The 21,347-nt window shown below is 37.3% G+C and overlaps 1 protein-coding gene across 3 annotated transcripts in view; it reads left to right on the top strand.

Moving 5' to 3' along the window:
- Window positions 1–21,347, top strand: part of LOC149168928 (RING/FYVE/PHD zinc finger superfamily protein) — a 194,789-nt gene that overhangs the window by 144,122 nt on the left and 29,320 nt on the right. The window contains exon 6 of one of the 3 annotated variants that reach the window (XM_089428481.1): window positions 10,991–11,245. The exons of the other annotated variants lie outside the window; for them this stretch is intronic. Coding sequence (XP_089284607.1) covers window positions 10,991–11,127 — 137 coding nt within the window. The 3' untranslated portion in view covers window positions 11,128–11,245. Of the gene's footprint in view, window positions 1–10,990; window positions 11,246–21,347 lie in introns of those variants that run through there. 3 annotated transcript variants of the gene reach the window in all.

Raw genomic sequence — 21,347 nt, 5'->3', positions numbered from 1 at the left:
AGGGATGTGGCCTGATGCATACAAACCCAATTCTAGGCCATAACACCCAGTGGTGTGTAGGGCTATGCAGCGAGGAGCAGTAGCCTGCAGAGGAGCATGGAGATACATGGTGGTATACCATAGCATGCCGGTTTACACTGTGGCGTAGGAGGAGTGACTCGCATCGCATTAAGGACGTGCGGGGAGTGATAGGTGCAGTGACACAGGTAGGACACAGGATGGTACAAGATGGTATAGACGTAGCTGGGGGTATCCAGTGGTGTACAGGGATAGGTTGCGGCATACAGTGGTATGTCGAGGACTGTGGTGGTATTTGGTTGTATGCAGTGACACATGATGCGGTGCAACGAACTCTTGGAGCATTGTTTCCAGGGAGACATATGGACAGGGACAGTAAGTGTACCATTGGATGCAACTCACCTAGGATTGATGAGGACATTGTCGAGCATTTGGGGACACCATGTTTAGTGGAGGCAGGGCCTTAAGGGAGTTATCAGCAGATCTAAGGCGGAGAGAGGGTTGTCCGTAGGATTACTCTTGAGCATTCCGGCAGACTCTTGATCATACTCTTTGGGACATACCTACCCATCATCCTCTAGTGTTGCTTACAGTCGTAGAGAGTTTGGTTGTTTCACTTTGACACTCTCTATTCAGGCAGTAGGGCATGGGGAACTCACCCTAGGCACTTGGATGAGACACCACGTGTCATGGGCCTAAAGGAGACACTCCAGTTGAGACACTTGGTAGGTGCACGAGTTGATGGTTACAAACTTAGGGATGGCATGGTTGATTGTCGAGGTAGCATATGTTCCACCCCTAGGCTCACACTTGGGGAGGTGACTGAGAGGGAGTTACATGGTGTTTTTTCAGTTGGACAACTTGAGGTGTTAGGGGAGCATGAGGTGCGGAGGATGGTAGTCCTTGTTGGCAAGATGATGCCTATGCTTCTGGCAGTACCCGAGCACATCATCAGGAGCTGGAATAGTAGATCTAATTGTGTGATTTGGCATGCACAGAGCAGTTGGATCTTTGCATCACAGTTTCTTGATGCTTGGTGCCTACCTATTGGATACCTACAAGAGGTAGAGATGAGGCACCGAGGGGTCCCATTAGCTAGCAGCATATCACAGTGATAGATAGAGAGTATTTGGGGTTGTGGACCTCCAGTATGATTACGGGATCCAGGGATCCAGTGGATTGGTGGGATACTCCACTCCTCAGTGAGCATGGCCGGGATAACAAGAGGATTGATTGATTCACAGGTAGACACATGGACAATCACCGAAGTCCTCACTATAGGAAAAGGAAGATTGTTGCTTAGGATTTGAGCTAGCCATGGAGTGATAGGCCCTGGCATTGTTGAGTCACTTTGGCAAGATTGGCCTACCCTCGATCATCGCATAGATTATGGCCGAGAGTTATGGGAGAGGAGGTTCTGGTATGAGCATGCTAGGAAGTCATTCATGACCAGAGTGTCACGATGTTAGCAGGATAGGTTCCTTTTGCAATGGGCAGGGGATTCTGGCATAGCAGGGCTAAGCAGTTCAACGCCCCGTAGAGGTGAGCTGGTTTCTAAAGGGGAGGGTCATCCAGATCTTCCATTTGGTTTTAGTGATTCATCGATGGTGTGGGGAACTTCACCAGTGTGGCAAGGTGATCGATAAGAGGAGATCGGGGGAGGCCCGGGTAGACGAGGGTTCAATTTCACCAAGATTGGATTGCATCTTCAGGAGTTTACTCTTGTAGTGCATGAGATGGACTACTCAGTAGGAAAATTTCATGGGGAGTTGGGTAGAGTCCTACATTATCATGATGCTCTACTTATTGCTAGTATGCAAAGGGCTTCTCCTACCTGTATCTGGTTGGATAGCGAGTGGAGCAAGGTGTGCTTCACATTGATTAGGATGGCTTGGGACCCTGGTATCGAGGGATTCCTTCATGTCGGGACAGGGCTGAGCTTGGGGATGACTCAATGGTACATTTGGGACCTTGGTATTATTGGTTGTTACAGTGGTGATCAACAATCAGAGAGGACACTTGTTTAGGCATTGCTTGAGGACAAACAATTTTTGGCGGGGAGGACTATAATGTCCTTTCCTAAATTATTTTGGAACATGATTTATTTTTACATTTTAGGGCCAATTTTGGAGGAGATGGGGCCCATTCGATTTTATTAGGAGACTTAGGAGTTAGAAGTAAGTTATTTTGGTTTTGTTTGTTCACACAAGGAAAATAAACACTTCCTAAGCCGATAGTTCGAACTGCATGAGAGGGAAAATTGATGGCTTAGTGACGGACCCATGAAGGAGGGAAAATAGAGGGAAAAAGACTCCACGAAATCTATAAAAGGAAGGCAACATTCCTCATTTCATCATTCTTGGCTTATTGAATTTGATTCTGTTGCTCGAGTTGTTTAGCCGGGTCACTTGCTGTTTAGCAAGAGTTTTCCAAGCGGAGAACTCACCCTTTCTTCGGGGAACTTCGAGTGCCACCCTAGAGAGGTTCATCCATTATCATCCGAAGGAGATTTGTAGAGAAATTTCCAACATTTGTATACAGTTCGCCCCAACAGTGCGTATTTCTGGAGGACATAGTAGTGTATCTAGTGTGACCATTGCAACATTCTACCGGAGGACTATTTCTTGCCAGGAGAAATAAGGGAAGTATTGGTGGAGTTGATTGCTACATTTCCAGAGTGTTTGAGGAGGATTTTTCTGGTGTATTGGCGGGCATTGTGCTTCAGCAGATTTGGAGGGCGTAGGGCCTTTTGGGGGTCGAATTTGGAAGGTCAAAACTAGACCAAACCATTTCTGGGTTTTTCTGGGTTTTTGACAAGGACCCCAGATATAAATTTGCAAAATTTTTTGAGCACTGGAGGTGGGGTTTTCAGCCATATCTTTGTAGCAGACAATGCAGAATTGCTTGGGATTGCATAGTGCCTTTGGAGGCCGAATTTGGAAGGTCAAAATCTGGCCAAACCATTTCTGGGTTTTTCTGGGTTTTGAACAAGGATCCCAGATATAAAGTTTCAGAATTTTCTGAGCACCAAAAGTGGGGTTTCCAGCCATATCTTTGCAGTAGATAGTGCAAAATTGTTGGGGATTGCACAGTGCCTTTGGGGGTCGATTTTGGGAGGTCAAAATCAAGCCAAACCATTTCTGGGTTTTTGTGGGTTTTGGTCAAGGAGCTTGGGGCTGAATTTGTAGCATTTTCTGAGTAGCGGAAGTGGGGTTTCTTGCAATTCCTTTCCAGCCAATAGTGTAGTTTTCTGGGCAGTGCAGAGCATTAGAGGAGCAGACATTTTCCAGTACTTGATATCATTGTCTCATCACCTGGATTCTATCATGCTTGCCATTGAAGCCTGGGTGCATTCATCCATACTATTGTACTGCTCCATTGATTAATAAAATGGCTCGGCTGGTTCTTACTTCTGGAGTTTTAATGAGCATTTGCTGATTGTTTTTATTTCCTGTGTCACAAATCGATTTTGTTTTGCATATCACTGTTTATTTAAGTTTGGAACATTACAGTGGTATCAGGCTAGATAATTTGATTGGAAGAGTTTGTTCCAAATTTTCCTCATTTGGGATGTTACATGTTTTGAGCTTGTCGCCTCATGAATCTTGATGATCTGCACCTCCTCATATTCTTCATTATCCAAATGAATAAGTTGATCCTCTTCATGTTCTTTCCTGGTTTCAAACCCGTTGTCAATTAAAAATTGTTGCCATGATTTTGCTTTTGCAATTCATATTTTACTATCATTTTGATTAAACCTTGGTGATACAATCTTTTCTCTATATTTGTTTTTGGTTTTTGAACTCCTTTAGCCATATTTGAGAGGCTTTCTAGCACGTAGTAGGGCATGTTAATTTCAAAGTCATCTCTCAAATGTTGCAACAATTTGATGTGATATAAGTATATAATGCTAAATCTCCCTTCACAAGTGATGAATTTCTAGATAATATAAGCCATTTCATCCCAAGGATGAATCAACCAACTCCTTGGAATCCCTTTCTTCCAATTTACAGATGCTGCCCTATTCCTTTATATAAATGGTGTCCAAGACTTCTCTTTGAATTGTTTTGTTTTGAAATATGTCTCTCCCTGTTGAGGCTATCTAGTCATCTGTGCAATAATTTCCTCAGATAGTCTTATGATGAGGCTACCCACTGTGGCCCTTTCACCAGTAAAAGAGCAAGAAAATTCCATACTACGTTCTTCATTATGCCTATCAAAATTCTCAAAGAATGAGATGTTGAAAAATGTAATTAGGTTCGGTCTTCATAAAATGTATTTGTCAAAAGAATTTTTATTATTGTTACAATGACTTATTAAAGCATGGGTTTCATGCTTGGGTCATCATTTTATTAGTCAAAGTGCCCATTGTGGACTTCTAGGATTAATAAAGAGCCATTAGAGATATTTTATATTTTATGAGACCATTCTTGGGCTTTCAAACGATGTAAAAATAATTATTTTTGAGTAAAAAATGAATTATGTAACCTCCACACCAAGTCGGCCTCAAGGAAGGCAATTCAACCTCATTGGAAGGCTATATATACAAGGCAGTTCGACTTCATTTGGAGCATCTCACTCTCTCAAGCATAGTTCGATATCTGAAGTTGGAAGTTGGAAACTGGAAAAATGCGAAGTTAAAGGGGCTAAAAGGATTGTGAGTTTGGTCAAGAAGGGAAGAAAAAATCGAAGTTTTGGTCTCTCTCTCTCTCGTGTGGGTTGGTTTAGGAGATCGAAGTCTCCTTATCAAGGCCGAAGTTGCTGCTAATGCCGGAAAGTTGAAGCTGTTGCTGATATTGGAAGCTGCCAAGTTGAAACTGTTGCTGATGCCGAAATTACCAAGTCGAAGCTGCTGCGGATGCCAGAAGTTGCCAAGTTGAAGTTGCTAGGGTCAAAGTGTTGCTGCTACTAGGTCGAAGGTTGGATCGAAGAAGAAGAGATTGGCTTCGTGAGGAGGAGGTCTTTGTCTAGGTTGAAGGGTCTCAAGGAAAACTTTTGAAGGAAGAGATTTTGACTGTGTTTTCCCCTAGCAGAGTGTCTACATCTTGTGTCTTGTGTTTTTGTGATCTTCGTGCACTCATAATTTGGTAATTGCTTGATGAAAGATAATATAACAAATAAGTAAAAGAAGCCTGCATAATTCACAAGTAATTATCAAGAAAGAGAAATCTAACCCTAATCATACTAGCATTGATTTCTCAACATGGTATTAGAGCTAAGGTCAAAGAAGATTGAAGATCACATCGTTGGCTTGAACGAAATGATTACTCCCTCTATGATAATGATGGGATTCAATACTACGGGAAGCTGTATCAAAAAGATCTTCTACTACTTATTCAACAAAGTCAAAAGCCAAAGGTTCCTAGCTGCACTTATAGGTTCACTTAATAATGATAATGCATGGATTATTGACAGTGAAGCATCTAGGCATATGACAAGAAAGAGTAAACAACCTCACACTCTATCAAAGGAATCATCTTCTCATACAGTGGAATTGGGAGATAACAAAAGCTATTAAGAAGCCTGGGATCAACATCATTAAAAGCTGGAGAATGGAGCTAAGGTGAAGAAGGAGGAAAAAGACAGTTTAAGGATCTATTGAAATTAATCTAAGGAACCTCAAGAAGTTGATTAAAGAATCACATAAGGAGACCTTATAAGGAAAGAAGCTTACTATCTTCAAGGACAATGTCTAACACAATAAAGGAAGAGAACAAATTAGAAGAATCATTCAATGCTTGAAAGAAGAGGATAGATCTCATCCTCAAAAAGAATAAAGTCTTGGATCTAGTAAAAGGAAAAGTGAAGAAGTCTACAAAGAAATCAAGAAGCCTAAAGGGCCAAGAAAGAAGGGATAGGGATTGAGCAAACTTTGCCAAAGAAGTTTCACCAAAGTAGAACATGATGGAAGGAGCCCTTACCAACTTCCAAAGATAAGTATCTTATTCCTTGTATTGTCTTTTATATTTGGTTTCCCGTACTTATTTAAGTTTGTTTATATTAAATACTAATCACATTTCTAGTCATATTTTTGTTTAGAAAAGACTTGCTGAATACTCAAGGAATATGGAAGAAGGCTTCACAAAACAAAGCATTGGAATTACAAGGTTTGTTAAGAAACAAGAGGTATGTTTTGAATTACAAGTTTTTGATATTTATTCTTGACAAACTATTACTAACATCTTTTTTTTCTTGAATCTTACAGATTCTTGATTGGGTGATTCATCAGGCTATATCTCTGATTATTCTTGTGGAACCCTAGAAAGGTTCATTGTGAAAACCCTAACTTAAGGGTATGTTGATGATTATGTGTGAAACCCTAATATGCTTAGGGTTATTGTTGAAAGAAAATGTTTGATGTTTTGATGAAGTCATGTTTGGGATTTTGGTATGGATATGGAAACCCTAACTTGTTAGGGTTGAATGATAATGTCCGAAATCCCGAACCTTTGAAGTATTGATAATTTAGGGTTTGCTATGTTTTGTATTGAAACCCTAGATCATTAGGGTTTGGTAGGATGTATAAGCAAGACCCTTATAATGTCTTAGAAATGAAATCCTTGGCATGTATGTGTTTGTCCGATCAAACCCTAGTTTGATCAAGTTTGTTATATGTCTAACTCTTATTGATATTTGTGTAGTTGGGTTTGACTAACACATGTTATGATGTGCTTGTGCATGATGATGAAATCCTAGATATATGAGTTGACCTAATTATTGATGGTCATGAGTCCTAGGGTTTGGAACTAAGCCTTAGTCGAAGTTTGATTCTCTAGGATGATAGATTTGTGAATTCTAGGGTTTTGTAATTAAACCTTAGTAGAGGTCCAAATCTCTGATATATGATGACAATGTGATAACATGAGATTTGTGTAAGATTGTTGAAATTTGAGTTTTAGTTGTGATTGATGTTTGATTGAGAAAATCTAGGGTTTGCAACAAACCCTAGTGGAAGCTAGTCATGTTGTTGATTGAGCTATGATTGGTTTTGATTATTGAAATCTCATGTATGAAATCTTAGTAGGAAGTCTAACATGTGAATTCTAAAGTTGTTAGATACTTTGTACATCTATATTTGTTTTAATTGTTTCTAGGGTTTGCTATATGTTGTAGTAGGTTATGTCATACCCTTGAAAGAAACATCAAAACCCTAGATGTAATGAAAGTTGTTATGAAATGCTCGAAGTCTTGATGAAGTAGTCTAGGATTTATGACAAATTCCCTAGTAAGAAGTTGAAGAGTATGTGTCTCTTGTTTGTAATTAAGTTTGGGCATCTGATATATAAAGTTGAATGCTTCCATGATTTTGATATGGCTAACTTCATGCTTCTATAGATTTGGTTGTACTTGCTATCTAAGTTGTGCAAGTATGTGATCTTCAAGATAGTGAAGATGTTCGTAAAGTAAAGTTGATGTGATAAGCATGATGTGAATAATGATGGTCATGACAACTCTGATGAGAAGGATGGAAGCCATGAAGGATTCTCTGATGTCGTAGAAAAGAATTTGAGCCCCCTAAGTTAAGAGGGAGCTTGAATGAAAGGAATCTCCCTAGGATAAGAGGGAGCATGGTTATATTCCTTGTATAAGAATGATTAGATCCTCCGTGGCTAAGAGGGAGTGATGGATATGGTTCTCTACTTCATGTGTCATGCTCTAGACTAGGACTAACAACCGCAAGTTTTAGTGAAGGCTATGAGTGAGAGAAGAAAATTGGAGAATGTATTTTGAAGGGCCGCTGGGATAAGAAAAGCCGGATCGAGTTGTGGAATATGTTGCTGCATGAGAAGTAGGAAATGAAGCTATATGGTTGAGGAATCTTTTGTCATGATTCATTGGGAAAGCTCTAAGTCCTATTATGAAAATTTGAGAAGCAACATCAAGTTGTCTGGAAGACCATGAAGGTTTGTATCTATTTATATACATTTGAAAGTTTGTTACTGATTGGGGTTGTGTTTGTACAGGTAAATCTCTCGAAAGTTTGATAACATGTTTTACATGCCTAGAGTTGTCGATCAGTTTGATTGGGAGAGATTTGGTGCCAATTTGTTTGATCGAGGAGGATTTCTTACCGATTGAAATAATCGAGAAGTTGAGGCTTTGTGTGTGAGACATTGTTTGGGAGGACATCTGGTAGACACTATGTGTTGATGTCTACTTCCCGAAGTAGGGAGGGTGGCATTAGTCGTAGAGCTCTAACCTCGGATATGCACCTAGATCTCTGGGTTGATGGTTAGTAAGTAAGCCTGATGGTACCTAGAGAGGCTGAAAGCTTTTGTCCATCTTAGTCCCACTTGGATAGATTGCCCTGGTTAGGAATGTAGTCCATGGTATTGCGGTGCCTAAACTCTTCATAGTTCATATAGTTTGAGATCTTCTGTATGAATACCTCCCTAGTTAAGAGGGAGTGTTGAAAAATGTAACTAGGTTTGGTCTTCATAAAATGTATTTGTCAAAAGAATTTTTATTATTGTTACACTGATTTATTAAAGCATGGGTTTAATGCTTGGGTCATCATTTTATTAGTCAAAGTCCCCATTGTGGACTTCTAGGATTAATCGTTAGAGTCATTATATATTTTATGAGACCCTTCTTGGGCTTTCGAACGATGTAAACAAATTTATTTTTGAGTCTAAAAAGAATTATGTAACCTCCACACCAAGTCAACCTCAAGAAGATCAAGTCGGCATCAAGGAAGGCAATTCGACCTCATTGGAAGGCTATATATACAAGGCAGTGTGACTTCATTTGGAGCATCTCACTCTCTCAAGCATAGTTCGATATCTGAAGCTAGAAGTTGGAAACTGGAAAACTGCGAAGTTAAAGGAAGGGGCTAAAAGGATTGCGAGTTTAGTCAAGAAGGAAGGGAAGAAAAAAAATCGAAGTTTTGGTGTCTCTCTCTCTCTCTCTCTCTCTCGTGTGGGATGGTTTAGGAGATCGAAGTTTCCTTATCAAGGTCGAAGCTGTTGCTGATGCTAGAAAATCAAAGTTGCTACTGATATCGAAAGCTGCCAAGTTGAAGCTGCTGTTGATGTCGAAAGCTGCTGCTGATGTCAGAAGCCGCCAAGTCGAAGTTGTTAGGGTCGAAGTGCTGCTGCTACTAGGTCGAAGGTTGGATCGAAGAAGAAGAGGCTAGCTTGGTGTGGAGGAGGTCTTTGTCTAGGTTGAAGAGTCTCAAGGAAAACTATTGAAGGAAGAGATTTTGACTGGGTTTTCCCATAGATAGGGGTTTTGCCCTAGCAGAGTACCTACATCTTGTGTCTTGTGTTTTTGTGATCTTCATGCACACATAATTTGGTAATTGCTTGATGAAAGATAATATAACAAATAAGTAAAAGAAGCCAACATAATTCACAAGTAATTATCAAGAAAGAGAAATCTAACCCTAATCCTACTAGCATTGATTTCTCAACATGAGATCCACTGATGTTTCTCAAGAATTTCTATGTAGTCTCTATGGATTGAAGTAGGGTCAAATTTTGTTGGTTCAACCCTAGAAGCCATGATGAAAATGGATTCAATTCCGAAAATTTTGTCTATCCTTCAATTCTGTCACTTCTATTTGCAAGAAATTTGAATTTTCACCCCTGTTTTTTTAATCTTCTCCTTGTTTGAATTGAGAACACAAAATTCTGAAAAGCTTTGTCTCTGCATTTCAAATGCGAATTTACTTAATAAGAGACTTCTGTTTGACTTCAAACTGATTCGATCTACCCAATTCCATAAAATATGCATATCTTCTTGATTTCTGGCAGCGTGTTCCTTCACGCAAAAGATGTGCTTTTATTTGTTGACAATCTCATTTGTCAACATATAAGTTGCTTTTTAAATTTCGTTTTATGCCAGGTAGCTGTCACAATTGAATTCTAGGCGAGGTTGGAGTGAGAAAATCGTGGAGAAATGATGCAGGGCTGTAAATTGAGGCTTCTACACAGCACATGTTCAAATCTCAGGGAATGAACACATTCAAAATCAATTCTGGAGGGGTAGAGAGTTTAAATATCAGTCAAATGTCTTGAGTGCAACAACAGTTATTTTTTTTAAATGAAGCTAAGCGTATGATAAACTTATGGAGGTAAATAGACTTAAAGTACATTGATGAATTTGAAAAAGAACAAGTGGGTTATGAGTGCTATGTAAATGGTCAGTTATAACTATGATGAGTGTAAAGAAAACCACTTAGCACTATAATGAGTGAAAAAGTTATGATCTCACATCAAAATTTATAAAGTAACTGATGCTGCTCTTATAAAATTCTGAGGTTAATATATCCATTTTACTCTTTACTCATCTTCTTTTTGCCTCTCTTCAAACTTTGTGATGCAATCCAAAAGTCTTCCTTAGATCTTCATAAACCAATACTATGGCTCCTGTATGTTGCCAAACGAAATTGTCAACATACAAATTACTATTTCTTGCTTGATTGGTTTGCTATGAACCTCTGTTTGTAGACAGAAATTTGCTTGCTTTTAATGCCATGTTTTGGTAAGAATTCCTTCTCAATTTTGTGCCATAATCTTCCTTATTGCACCTATCCTTGGACTGGGAAATCACTGTTCATTGTGCAATCTTTTTGCTTCCCTTGGGAAACTAAAACCAAAGCTCTTTGACATTGAGATCAAATTGACATATTCTTCCTTTTTTGTTCCTTGTGCTGGAAGGGTTGCATGCCACTTTTGATGGTCAGGGATAGGAAAATGGAGTGGCGGAATGAATGAACTTATATATGGAATGATGCTCTATGAAAATCATGGTTGAGGTAAGGAAAGGATAGGTACTTGTATCATTACTTTAAATGAAGAATTTGCAAAATTAAAAACATTAAAAACAAAATTTTCTTACAGATTTTCAGTTGCTCCCTTTTTCATATTTTGTCATGCTTCTTCTTTTGTAGTTGATCTGGTTGGAGAAACTGCTTCAGGTCTTAGAATGATGTTTTTTGATGGCTGCAAGTGTATGTATGCAAATTCAGGTCCCTTTGAAGCTGTAATGTCTTCAAAAAGGCTGCAAATTCAGGTCCCTCTACCAAAGAAAGATTCAGGTCCCTCTGAAACTGCAATATCTTCCAAGGATAGTAATGATGGCTGCAAATTAAGGTCCCTTTACTAGAAAAATACAGGTCCCTTTGAAACTGTAGCATTTTCAAAAGGTAGTGCAAATGTCTGCAGAAGGCTTTCAAATAGATTTTCAAAAATTCAGAAAATTTGCAGCTCCTTCCCGACCTTGAGAATTGACTTGTCCTCAAGTCCCTTTGCATGGAAAATATTTTTATTTTATTTGTTGTCAATAAACTTGATAGATACAAATATTATTCAAAGGAAAACCTCATAAGTAAATGAAATAATGTCCACTGACAGATATTTTTGTGAATTCTCACTGGCCAATTTTACTTGGTTTTCCAATGAGAATTCTGGTTTATATTGTGCCAGTTGCCTGGATTTTCACAACTAAAGCTCTCTCTTTTTTTTTTTAAAGTAAATTTGAGATGGAAGAGAAAGTGGGTGGAGTAAGGGAGTATTGTAATCTTTTGAAGGAAAATAGATGGAAAGCGAAATGGATGAATTCAGACTTCAATATGAATGGATTATGAAACTTGGAAGAAGGCAAATGGCATAGAGCAGGGTTAATGAATGACATTATGAAAAGTAAAGCTTTTGAGAGGCTTATTCGGTAGTTGATGTGACTTTGACGTGGTATAGAACTTGACTTCTTCTTTTGTCGATTGATTTCATGTCTTCATATCATTCTTCTTTTTCCTTCATCTTGATCTCTATCCATCTTGAAAAATTTGGTACTGTTGGTGTTGTTGGTCAGTGACTAAAACATTTGTACCAAGCTCCCAGAGACTTGTGGTTTGAATATGGCTTGTTCAACTTGTTTGTCTTGGATGTCACCCTCATTCTTGATTCTTCAAAATTTGATTTTTTTGAAAAAAAACACTCATCCATAGATTTAACCCCTTTTGGATCTTCCCAGGACCTGCAAAAACTAAGCATTTGCTTGGAATAAAACATGAGATGATGGGGGAAGAAAGATGATCAGTCTTTATTCTTCCATAAAACATACAAAATAAATGCAAACAATACATATAAAACAGGTCCAAAAAATAATCGAAGAAAAATTCAATTTTTACCTGCTGAGGAGTGGCGACCGCCTTAAGCTACCCAGTAATATTTTGTCAATAAAATATTCATTTGATGTCTGATTAGAGTGATTCGAAATCCATATTGAAGTAGATTCATAGGGCTACTTCCAATAGAAATAGGTTTTGAAATTGAGTTTAAATGACGTGTCAAACATTGTGAGGAACAACCTGCTTGATGGGATTGTTTGTGATTCTTTTGTAGACCAATAGGCATTAATTTGAGCATAACTTTTTCATTAAAAAATGGATCCATGTAATTCCAATTGGAGATTAATGTAGACTCATGTATTTATCTCCACTAGAAACAAGTTTCTAATAATGCTAGATATGATATCTCAAACTGCTTATGAACAAACCTAGAGGCAGAGTTTCACTACGCTGTTTGTAAAACATGCAGTTACTAAATGTAGCATAACTTTTTCATATGACCTCCAAATGGGATGATTCAAATTGTGGCTTAAACTAGACTTGAAGGTATATCTTTCTTATAAACAAATTTTGAAAATAAGACGATTTGTTATGTGAAATATGCTGATGAACAACCGATATGTAGAATTGTCACAATGCAGATTTTATGACAATCAGTTAGTAATTTGAGCATAACTTTGTCATACGGTGTCATATTGAGGTGATTCAAATTGGATTGCAAACTAGATTCTAAGTTATAACTCCCCTAGAAACAAATTGTAAAAATATTCCCAATAAAACACTCAAATTATAGCGTCACTAACTCTGTTCTTGAATATTTTGCTTGAGACGTAGTAACTATTTTGGCCATATTTGTTTCGTTTGAGATCCAAATTGAAATGGGTTAGAAACCAGATTTCATGGACTACTTTGTATAGAAATAACTTTTTAAAGATGAGCCCATATGGTCCTTCAAAATAGGACTGTCCCAGCTGCATTTTGTCATAAAATCCTCTCAAAATGAGTTTTATTCATGCAATATTGAACTAACTTTATTATGCAATATTTTTTTTTCATTTTATTCATTTAATTTATTCCTCTATACTATCCTATTCTATTTGGAAAAAGAAAACATTCGCTCAAGTATAAGATAATTTTCAATGCATCTGTGCGCGTAACAAGATCATAAGTAAACTCATATCTAAGTTTGAAAAATATGCCTTAATGAATGCTTGGACATGAGAGATCAATTGTCCATACAAATTTGATGCCAAGAGATGTCGAAAAATGGAGTGGTATGGTGGCCTAGTGACTCTTTGGAAGCAAGTTTCGATATGATTTTTGTCTCCTTGGTTTTGCTTTGTTGTCATACCATAAAGTTATTGTAAAATTTGTTCATTACATTCATGAATGCACAAGGGATCTTGTGATCTACAGGAGAGAAATTATTCAATCTTTGGCTTTAATGTTTGATCTTCATTGAATGTGGCCAATGACTCTTTGTCCTCCTTACAAGGATAACTAGAAAAAGCTTCTAGGTTCTCCTTTTGCGAATTCTCTCCATAGATGCCTTTCACCTCTTCTATCTTTTGAAATGAAAACTCATCCCTAGTGACAATTCTAAATTGTGGACAAGGATTTAAGAAGATCCTTGTGGTGGCATACCCTCCTTCACTGAATAAATTCTTTAGCATCCTCTTTTTGAAGTTTGATAGGTCTTGTCTTGCAAATGGATTAGTGGTTGGAGGCTTTTATTTTTTTGTCTAGTGGTTGGGGGGTTTTGTTTTAAACTTCTAAACTAGTTCTATCTAAATGTGCTTCCTCGACAATGACACTAAAAATGCGTGTCTAACTTAAGGGTATAAATTAGATCATATATTTTAATATAAATCCGGAATTTGTAGAACTTCGAAGCACACCAATATATATGGACTTGTCGATCTGAACTAGCTTAATTTACAAAAATTTAAATGTACTTGCATTTGGAAATGAACCTAGCGTATCTAAATGATTTTAGATGTTGTAAGCAAGTGAACGTCAAACTCCTTACAGGAGATGCCTTCAAAATGTTTCAAAAACATAACAACACTAAAATCATCAGATTTTCTAAACAAACGAAATGCTAAAATAACATAAAATGAATTGCAGAAAATGACAAATTGACAATCTTTTACTGTTATAAGTAAAAACACATCAAGCTCTTTTACAAGAGGTCAATACACAATGTGCTATTAAAATTGTCAACAGTCAAGTGTTGTTAATTTGATGAATAATAAAGCATTTAAGGATTTAGAAAGAAAATATAGCAAATGACAACTTTTATTGTTGAAAGTGAAGATACATTAAGCTCTTTTACAAGATATCTATGCACAATGTACTACCAGACTTGAGCAACAGTCAAAGCTATCAATCTAATTGAAATGAAAGCATTTAGGAAGATAAAGAAAATGCAGCAAATCTGAATGCATACCAAACATTCAAGAATTTAGTTGCACATGCTTGACAATGGGGGCCCTTCATGCTTTGCTTGCACACTTAGATGAAATCCAGCTAGAAAAGCTAAGATAACAACACTAACACATTCAACACATCATGATTCAGGTGTCCAAAAACTCCAAATATATTAGCTTCAATCAAAGAGAATTCTTCAACATCATAACACATGTTTCCCTTAAAGTCTTGAGTACTTATAGAAGAGGTTTTGTAACCAAATTCCTAAAAATACTCAAATTAGTTTATAAGATCCTAAATACATGCTAATAAGGTCGAATTCAACCCCAGATCCACAAAATATGAAGGAAATCCCATAAAATCCAAATCCGTCTTGATTTTAGGCTAAAAACAGAGCATTTTCTGCTGAAGTGGCCTAGTTTGACCAACGTTGATCAGACACATGCGAGGCTCTTTTCTAGAAGCTGAGAGGTATTTATCCATTAGTGGACATTAAAGAATATGCCACATATTTCGAAATTCGCCTAGTTACGAACCTTGGAGTTGTTATGGGAAGTCACAACTATTGGGTAATTTAATTGCCAGTTAAATTACTTGTCATTAAATTGTCAAACCCGAGGTTCGTGAACTTGTGAAATATACTTGCACAATATATGCTAGGAATCAACTTTCAATTTAAGAGTAAATTAACCTATTGAAATGATGGCAAACCTATTCATGAAAAATGTCTAAGATGAGTATGCACACACTTTCTTTTTCAAAAGTCTCAAATTCGGAACTTGGAAATAAATATTTTAATCTATGAAATTGAAATGACAATTGACATGAAAGTAAATTTACTCTATTGACATGAAAATAAATCTATTTTAATGACATGAAAGTAAATCTATTCTACCAACAAGAAAGTAAATCTGTTCTAAAGTAAATTTAATCTAGAAAGAAACAAATCCTATACTAAGAAAGCATTGAATTCTTAAACTATGAAATTTAAAGGCAACCTATTCTGAAAGTAGTGAGAGATCAATTGAAATTACTAATGTGTGCATTGTCAAATTAGAATAATTCATGAGTATCTATCAAACAAATTGAAAAGCAATGAATCTATGAAATGAGAGAAATAACGCTTAACCTGCAAAAGAACATAAATGGAATGAGCATGAAAGAATGTAAACAATGCATCTAATCAAAAGACTTAAAATGAACATAAAGAAAATAAAAATAAATAAATTAAAACATTAGAATACATCCCATACTCATTAGGTGGCCATCCCAAAGTGCATGAGAGGTGGAAAGTTGAGAAAACTCTTAATCAAACACCAAATGAAGGCACAGCCATATCAAGGTGCCCATCCCAAAGTGCATGAGAGGTGGAAAGTTGAGAAAACTCTTGATCAAACACCAAATGAAGGCACAACCATATCAAAGTGAACTACAATGGTATTCATTACATCAATCATAAGCATAGTGTCAATCCTTAACATCCAAAACTCTACATTGAAGCATGAGCATAGCTCCCAAACTTTTCACACCTTTTGAGAGGAGAAGGCACTCCTATTTATACAAAAACTAATATAACTAATTCATAAATGTAGATCCACAAATCTCTCATAGATCCACAAATATCTCATGTGGTTACAACCATGTGTTGACATCTAACAATTAGCATCTCTTCATATCCTCTCACAAATATTTCATAGCTTTGATAGGAGACACTTATGAAAACTTCCATGATCTTTCTCCATGAAATGTGCTTGACCAATGATCTCAAATATTCCTCAAATCTTCAAGAGTTTGAAGAGGAAATTCGAATTTGAGTCTTGGAGGCCAAATATGATTGTCTTGGAATCTTCAAATATGCCTACACATGTCACAAAACTCATCCAACTTTTATATATAAGTGAGTACATGTTATTTTTCTAATATTTAACCATAAATTCACTCAAAATACAAAAATAAATGTATTGGAAAATCATATGCCTAAACCCATATTTGATCATGAAGATGGTCTTAGTGCATGGTTATGGAGCTACAGAATATGGAAAGTTTTGAAGCAAAGTGAAAGAAAAGAGGGTGAAATGAATGACAATTTGGAGACCCAATAGTTGCTAGGGGTTGAAATTATGGATTGTTGTTGGGCTGAAGCTGTTGGACAAGAAGAAACTACTGAGGTTTGCTGAATCATATTGGAAGACTAAATTGGTGAAGGAGGAAGGCCTTTTGGTCAGGTCTAAGGTGTTGGTCTATCTCAATTTGATTAGTGGAAGAATTTAACTGGGTTTTCCCCTAAAGAGGGGTTTTAGCCCTGGCTTAGTGCCTACATCTGGTGTCATGGATCTTCATGTTTTGATTTGATGATTGTTTGATGAAAATAAGATAAAAGAAGAACATAAAGAGAAGATAATAAATTACAAGAATATCAAAAGTAAATTATAGACTTAGAAAATCTTTCTGCCTTTTCGATTTTCTAACATGGAATCAGAGCTAAGGTGAAGAAGGAAGAAAAAAGCAACTTGAAGATCTACTGTAAGGGTCAAAAGATAAGGATTATATAAGAAGAGTAATGTCTACTATATCAAGAAATGAAGTCATGACAACTAAGTTTGAAAACAAGCGAGCAGCCTCCAACTACAGAGCATAGAAGAAGAGGATATATCTTATTCTCGCTAAGAATAATGTTCTGGATCTTGTTCAAGGAAAAGTTAAGAAACCTACAGGTGATGCAGGAAAGGAGAAATTCAGGGAAACCAACATCTTGGCCATGAATCTCATAGTAGATGGAGTTAAGGACAATCTAATCCCATACATATCCAATATAGATTCCGCTCAAAAAATGTATGAAACCCTCTCCAAGTTATTCACCATCAAGAACATTGGTCAAATAGCTAGCCTCCAGAATGAACTAAGGACAATAAAGATGACAAAAGACGATACTTTGTCATCATATTTTGTAAGGATCTCTAGAATAAGAGATGAATTCCAAGCGATTGATGAAATTGTACAGGAGAAAGAACTCGCGATTGTTGCACTTCTAGGTCTACCGAAACCTTAGAGCTCCTTTGCATAAGGAATTAGCAGTTGGAAAGACACACCTACATTTGAACAAGTGTAGAATGCATACGCTGTCAAGAAGAACCCCGGATCTCATTAATAAATAACAAGGAGGATGAAGAAGACAACACTTCAAATCACTACACTACTCAACAAAAGGGTGTATTCAAGAAGATTAGAGGACCTGAGAAGAAAGTTGACCTATCCAAGATTGAATGCTACAATTGTCATAAGATGGGTCATTACAAAAGTCAATGTCCTGAAAATCCAAGGAATAAGAAGAGAGAGAGAGAACAAACGAATGTTGCTGATGAAGCTCCACCAAAGAACAACAAGACAAAAGAATCCGAAGTCAAAGACGTATTTGCTAAAGACTCTTAGGGATACTATCCCTTGCATATCCTACTTTAAGTTTTGTAATGTTTTATTTTATGTTTTGATTTTCATAGTTAATAGATTCAATATATCTTGTTAAAAGCTTTTAAGTTGTTTTGATAAGTTGTAGGTATCCCTAAAAAAGACTGGATTAAGAGGGAGCCTTCACTATTTTACGAAAAGATAAGTATATTGTTCTCTATTTTATCTTTCATGTTTGGTTTCCTCCTCACTTCGAGATTTGTTTGTATTATATACTCATAACCTCTTTCTTTATATTTTCTTTAGTAGGAAAGCTTACAAAATACACCAAGGTTATGGAGGAGACTTCAAAGGAAAAACTTGAATCATGAAAGAATATCTGTTGGAAAGGAAGCCCTTCAAGAACTGATGTCCTACAAGGTTTGTTGAAGAACATCTCAAGGTATGTCTTAGACTAGAAGTTTTGTTACAAGGTTCTCTCTAGTGTAGCACGATTCTTATAAGACCCGTGAGTACCCGTGAGTCTTGACAGGTTCTATAGCGAGACGGGTCGCTCGCATAGGACCCGCAGTCTCTACCCGTACTCGTCAAAAACTGCATAGAAGCCGTCTACTCGTATTGAACCCGTGAAGACCCGTATGTGCCCTGCATAGGACCCGCATAAGACCCGTGGACCCACTCCAAATTCATATTTTTTTTTTGGAGATCATATTTTTTTTATGACAAAACCCTGTCAAGAAGTTAAAGTCTAGTATGTAAAAAGATGTGACCTTTGCTGATTATGAACCTAACCAAGTTTAGGTATTGGATGTCTAAAGCCAAAATATTTTGATGCTTCAATTGTAATGACATGTCTTTGATATAGTTAACTTCATGCTTCTGTATATGTATTTTGGTTGTACTTGTTTTTAAAGTTTTGTAGGTACATGACCTTCAAGATGTTGAAGATGTTCATAATGATGAGCATGATGAAGGAAGCGACAAGAACGATGATAATCAGAAGATAACCTGATGCCATGAGAAAGAAATGAAACCTTGAAAGGTTGAAGTTTCTCCGATGTTATAAAAGAAGGTAGTTGTTGATCTCCCTAAGTTGAGAGGGAGCTTGGATAGAAGAAAAGGTATATCTCCCTAGTTGAGAAGGAGGGCATATTATAACTGTCGGTGAATACCTTGAAGAAAGAATGAAACCAAAAAATGAATGAAAGTACTACAGTTGGATTTGCAAACAAAAGATTTGAGAAGTATTGAGGTTGTATTTGGTGCTCCTAAAGAAGCGAAAGAAAAGGAAAGCTTCTGACGAGTTGTATTTGGATAATTTGATATAAGTAGCATCATAATTATTGAGGATCCCAAAGGTTTGTGATTACTTGTATATATATTTGAAAGTTTATTATTGATTGGGGTTATGATTGTGCAGGATCTCTATGTAAAAAGATTGAATGTTTGAAGGATTCTTGGATTGATGGATATATATCTGATTTAGTTGATAAGGAGAGATGAAGCATCTTGTGGAAACAAGATGCTTAGGAGGACATTTGGCTGACCTATGTGTTGATGTCTAGATCCCGAAGTAGGGAGGGTGGCGTTGGTCATGGAGCTCCGACATTGGATACACACTTAGATCCCTGGGTTGGTGTTAAAGCTTAAAAGCCTAATGGTACCTAAAATGGCTAAAGCTTGAGTACACCTTAGTCCTACCTGATTAGAGTACCTTGGTCAGGGATCTAATCTGTAGCATTGCATGTGTTGTGACTCTTCATAGAGAATATCACTTTGAGATCTTCCATGTACCTCCGTATGTGTAATTATGAATGCCTCCCTAGTTAAGAGGGAGTGTTGAAAAATGTAATTAGTATTGGTCTTCATAATTGCATTTGAGTCGTGATGTAATGTATATTTGAAAAGAAAGAAAAATAAATTATATTATAAAAGAAATTGACTTATTAAAGCATGGGTTTTATGCTTGGGTCAATGGTTAATAGGTCAAAGCCTCCGTTGTAGGCTTCTAGGGTTTATGTCAAGTGTCCTTGTCCATGTCATAATGTAAAGGACCGTTCTTGGGCTTTGTCAATCAAGGAAGAAATTTATTTTTATGTAAAATAGGTCATTTAGGCCTCCTCCACCAAGTCGGCCTCAACTTAGACAAGTCGACCTAATTAGGGAGGCAGAAACCACTATAAAAGGGCAACAACTCGAGTCATTTGGAATATATAAACAAGTTCGATTTGCAGTGGTTAGAGACAGAAAAAGGTGTGACATTCAAAGAAGAGGAAGCAAACCGTAGCGACGGAGAAGGAAGTCTTTGTCAAGCATAAGAAGTCAAATTTTCTCTCTTCTTATCTCACAGGTGCGAAGTTGTTGGTTTGCTATAAGGGCCGAAATTGCAGTATTGTAGTTGGGCTGAAATTCTGAATTTGCTGGGGGTCAAAATTTTGGATTGTTGTTGGGCTGAAGTTACTGGACAAGAAGAGACTACTGAAGTTTGTTGAATCATATTGGAAGGCTGACTTGGTGGAGGAGGAAGGTCTTTTGGTTAGGTCTAAGGTCTTGGTCTATCTCAATTTGATTAGTGGAAGAGTTTGACTGGGTTTTCCCCTAGAGAGGGGTTTTAGCCTTGGCTGAGTGCCTACATTTGGTGTCGTTGATCTTCATGTTTTGATTTGATGATTGCTTGATGAAACTAAGATAAAAGAAGAAGATAAAGAGAAGATAACAAAATTACAAGAATATCACAAGTAAATTATCAACTTAAGAAAATCCTTTCGCCTTTTTGATTTTCTAATAATAAGAACTCTGATGATGGTGCTTGCCATCCCATTTTTCAAGGGTGAGACAAACCTCCTATGGGCCTCAGATTAGCTGCCACTCCATATGGTACGTTGACTGGGCACACTGGTCCATGTGCATCATCTCTTCAATAATGTGGGGCAATAAGCAAACTACTGAAGGTACTTACGCTGCCCATGGTGTGAAATGATGCTTTGCACATGATGAGAGTCCCATGGCTTTCAATGCATCGCATGGAGTGTCAACATGATCCTTTGGTGGACATAGGCCTCAATTAAGTTTCCCAACCCATGATGAAACCACCTGCAAATTGCATATACGATCCAATGTGCATCTTCACCATTAGGTAAAATGATTCATTAGTGCATATAAGTAAACCAAACTTGTTTATCAAGGGCATATTGAGACTTCGTAGTGGGTTTCCCTTCCAAATTTGGGGAGTGTTACCTCCCTAGGTAGGAGTTGCTAATAAACAACTCTATTAGGTGCTCCCAACCCCTAAGAGGAAAAACGGGTCCTTGGTATACCCTTCAATTGATAGGTGTCATGTGAATGATGATGAATGGATGTGGATAGGGGGATATGAAAGCCAATGCCATGGGTTCAAGGGTGGCAATGATGAGGGATGTCC

This window comes from Pinus tabuliformis, chromosome 4_2 (genome assembly GCF_031772625.1).
Source record: "Pinus tabuliformis cultivar Carrire ecotype Pingquan chromosome 4_2, CPIR1, whole genome shotgun sequence".
NCBI classification, from domain to species: Eukaryota; Viridiplantae; Streptophyta; class Pinopsida; order Pinales; family Pinaceae; genus Pinus; species Pinus tabuliformis.
Note: the sequence above shows the minus strand (reverse complement) of the source record. Positions and strands in the feature narration are given on the sequence as shown.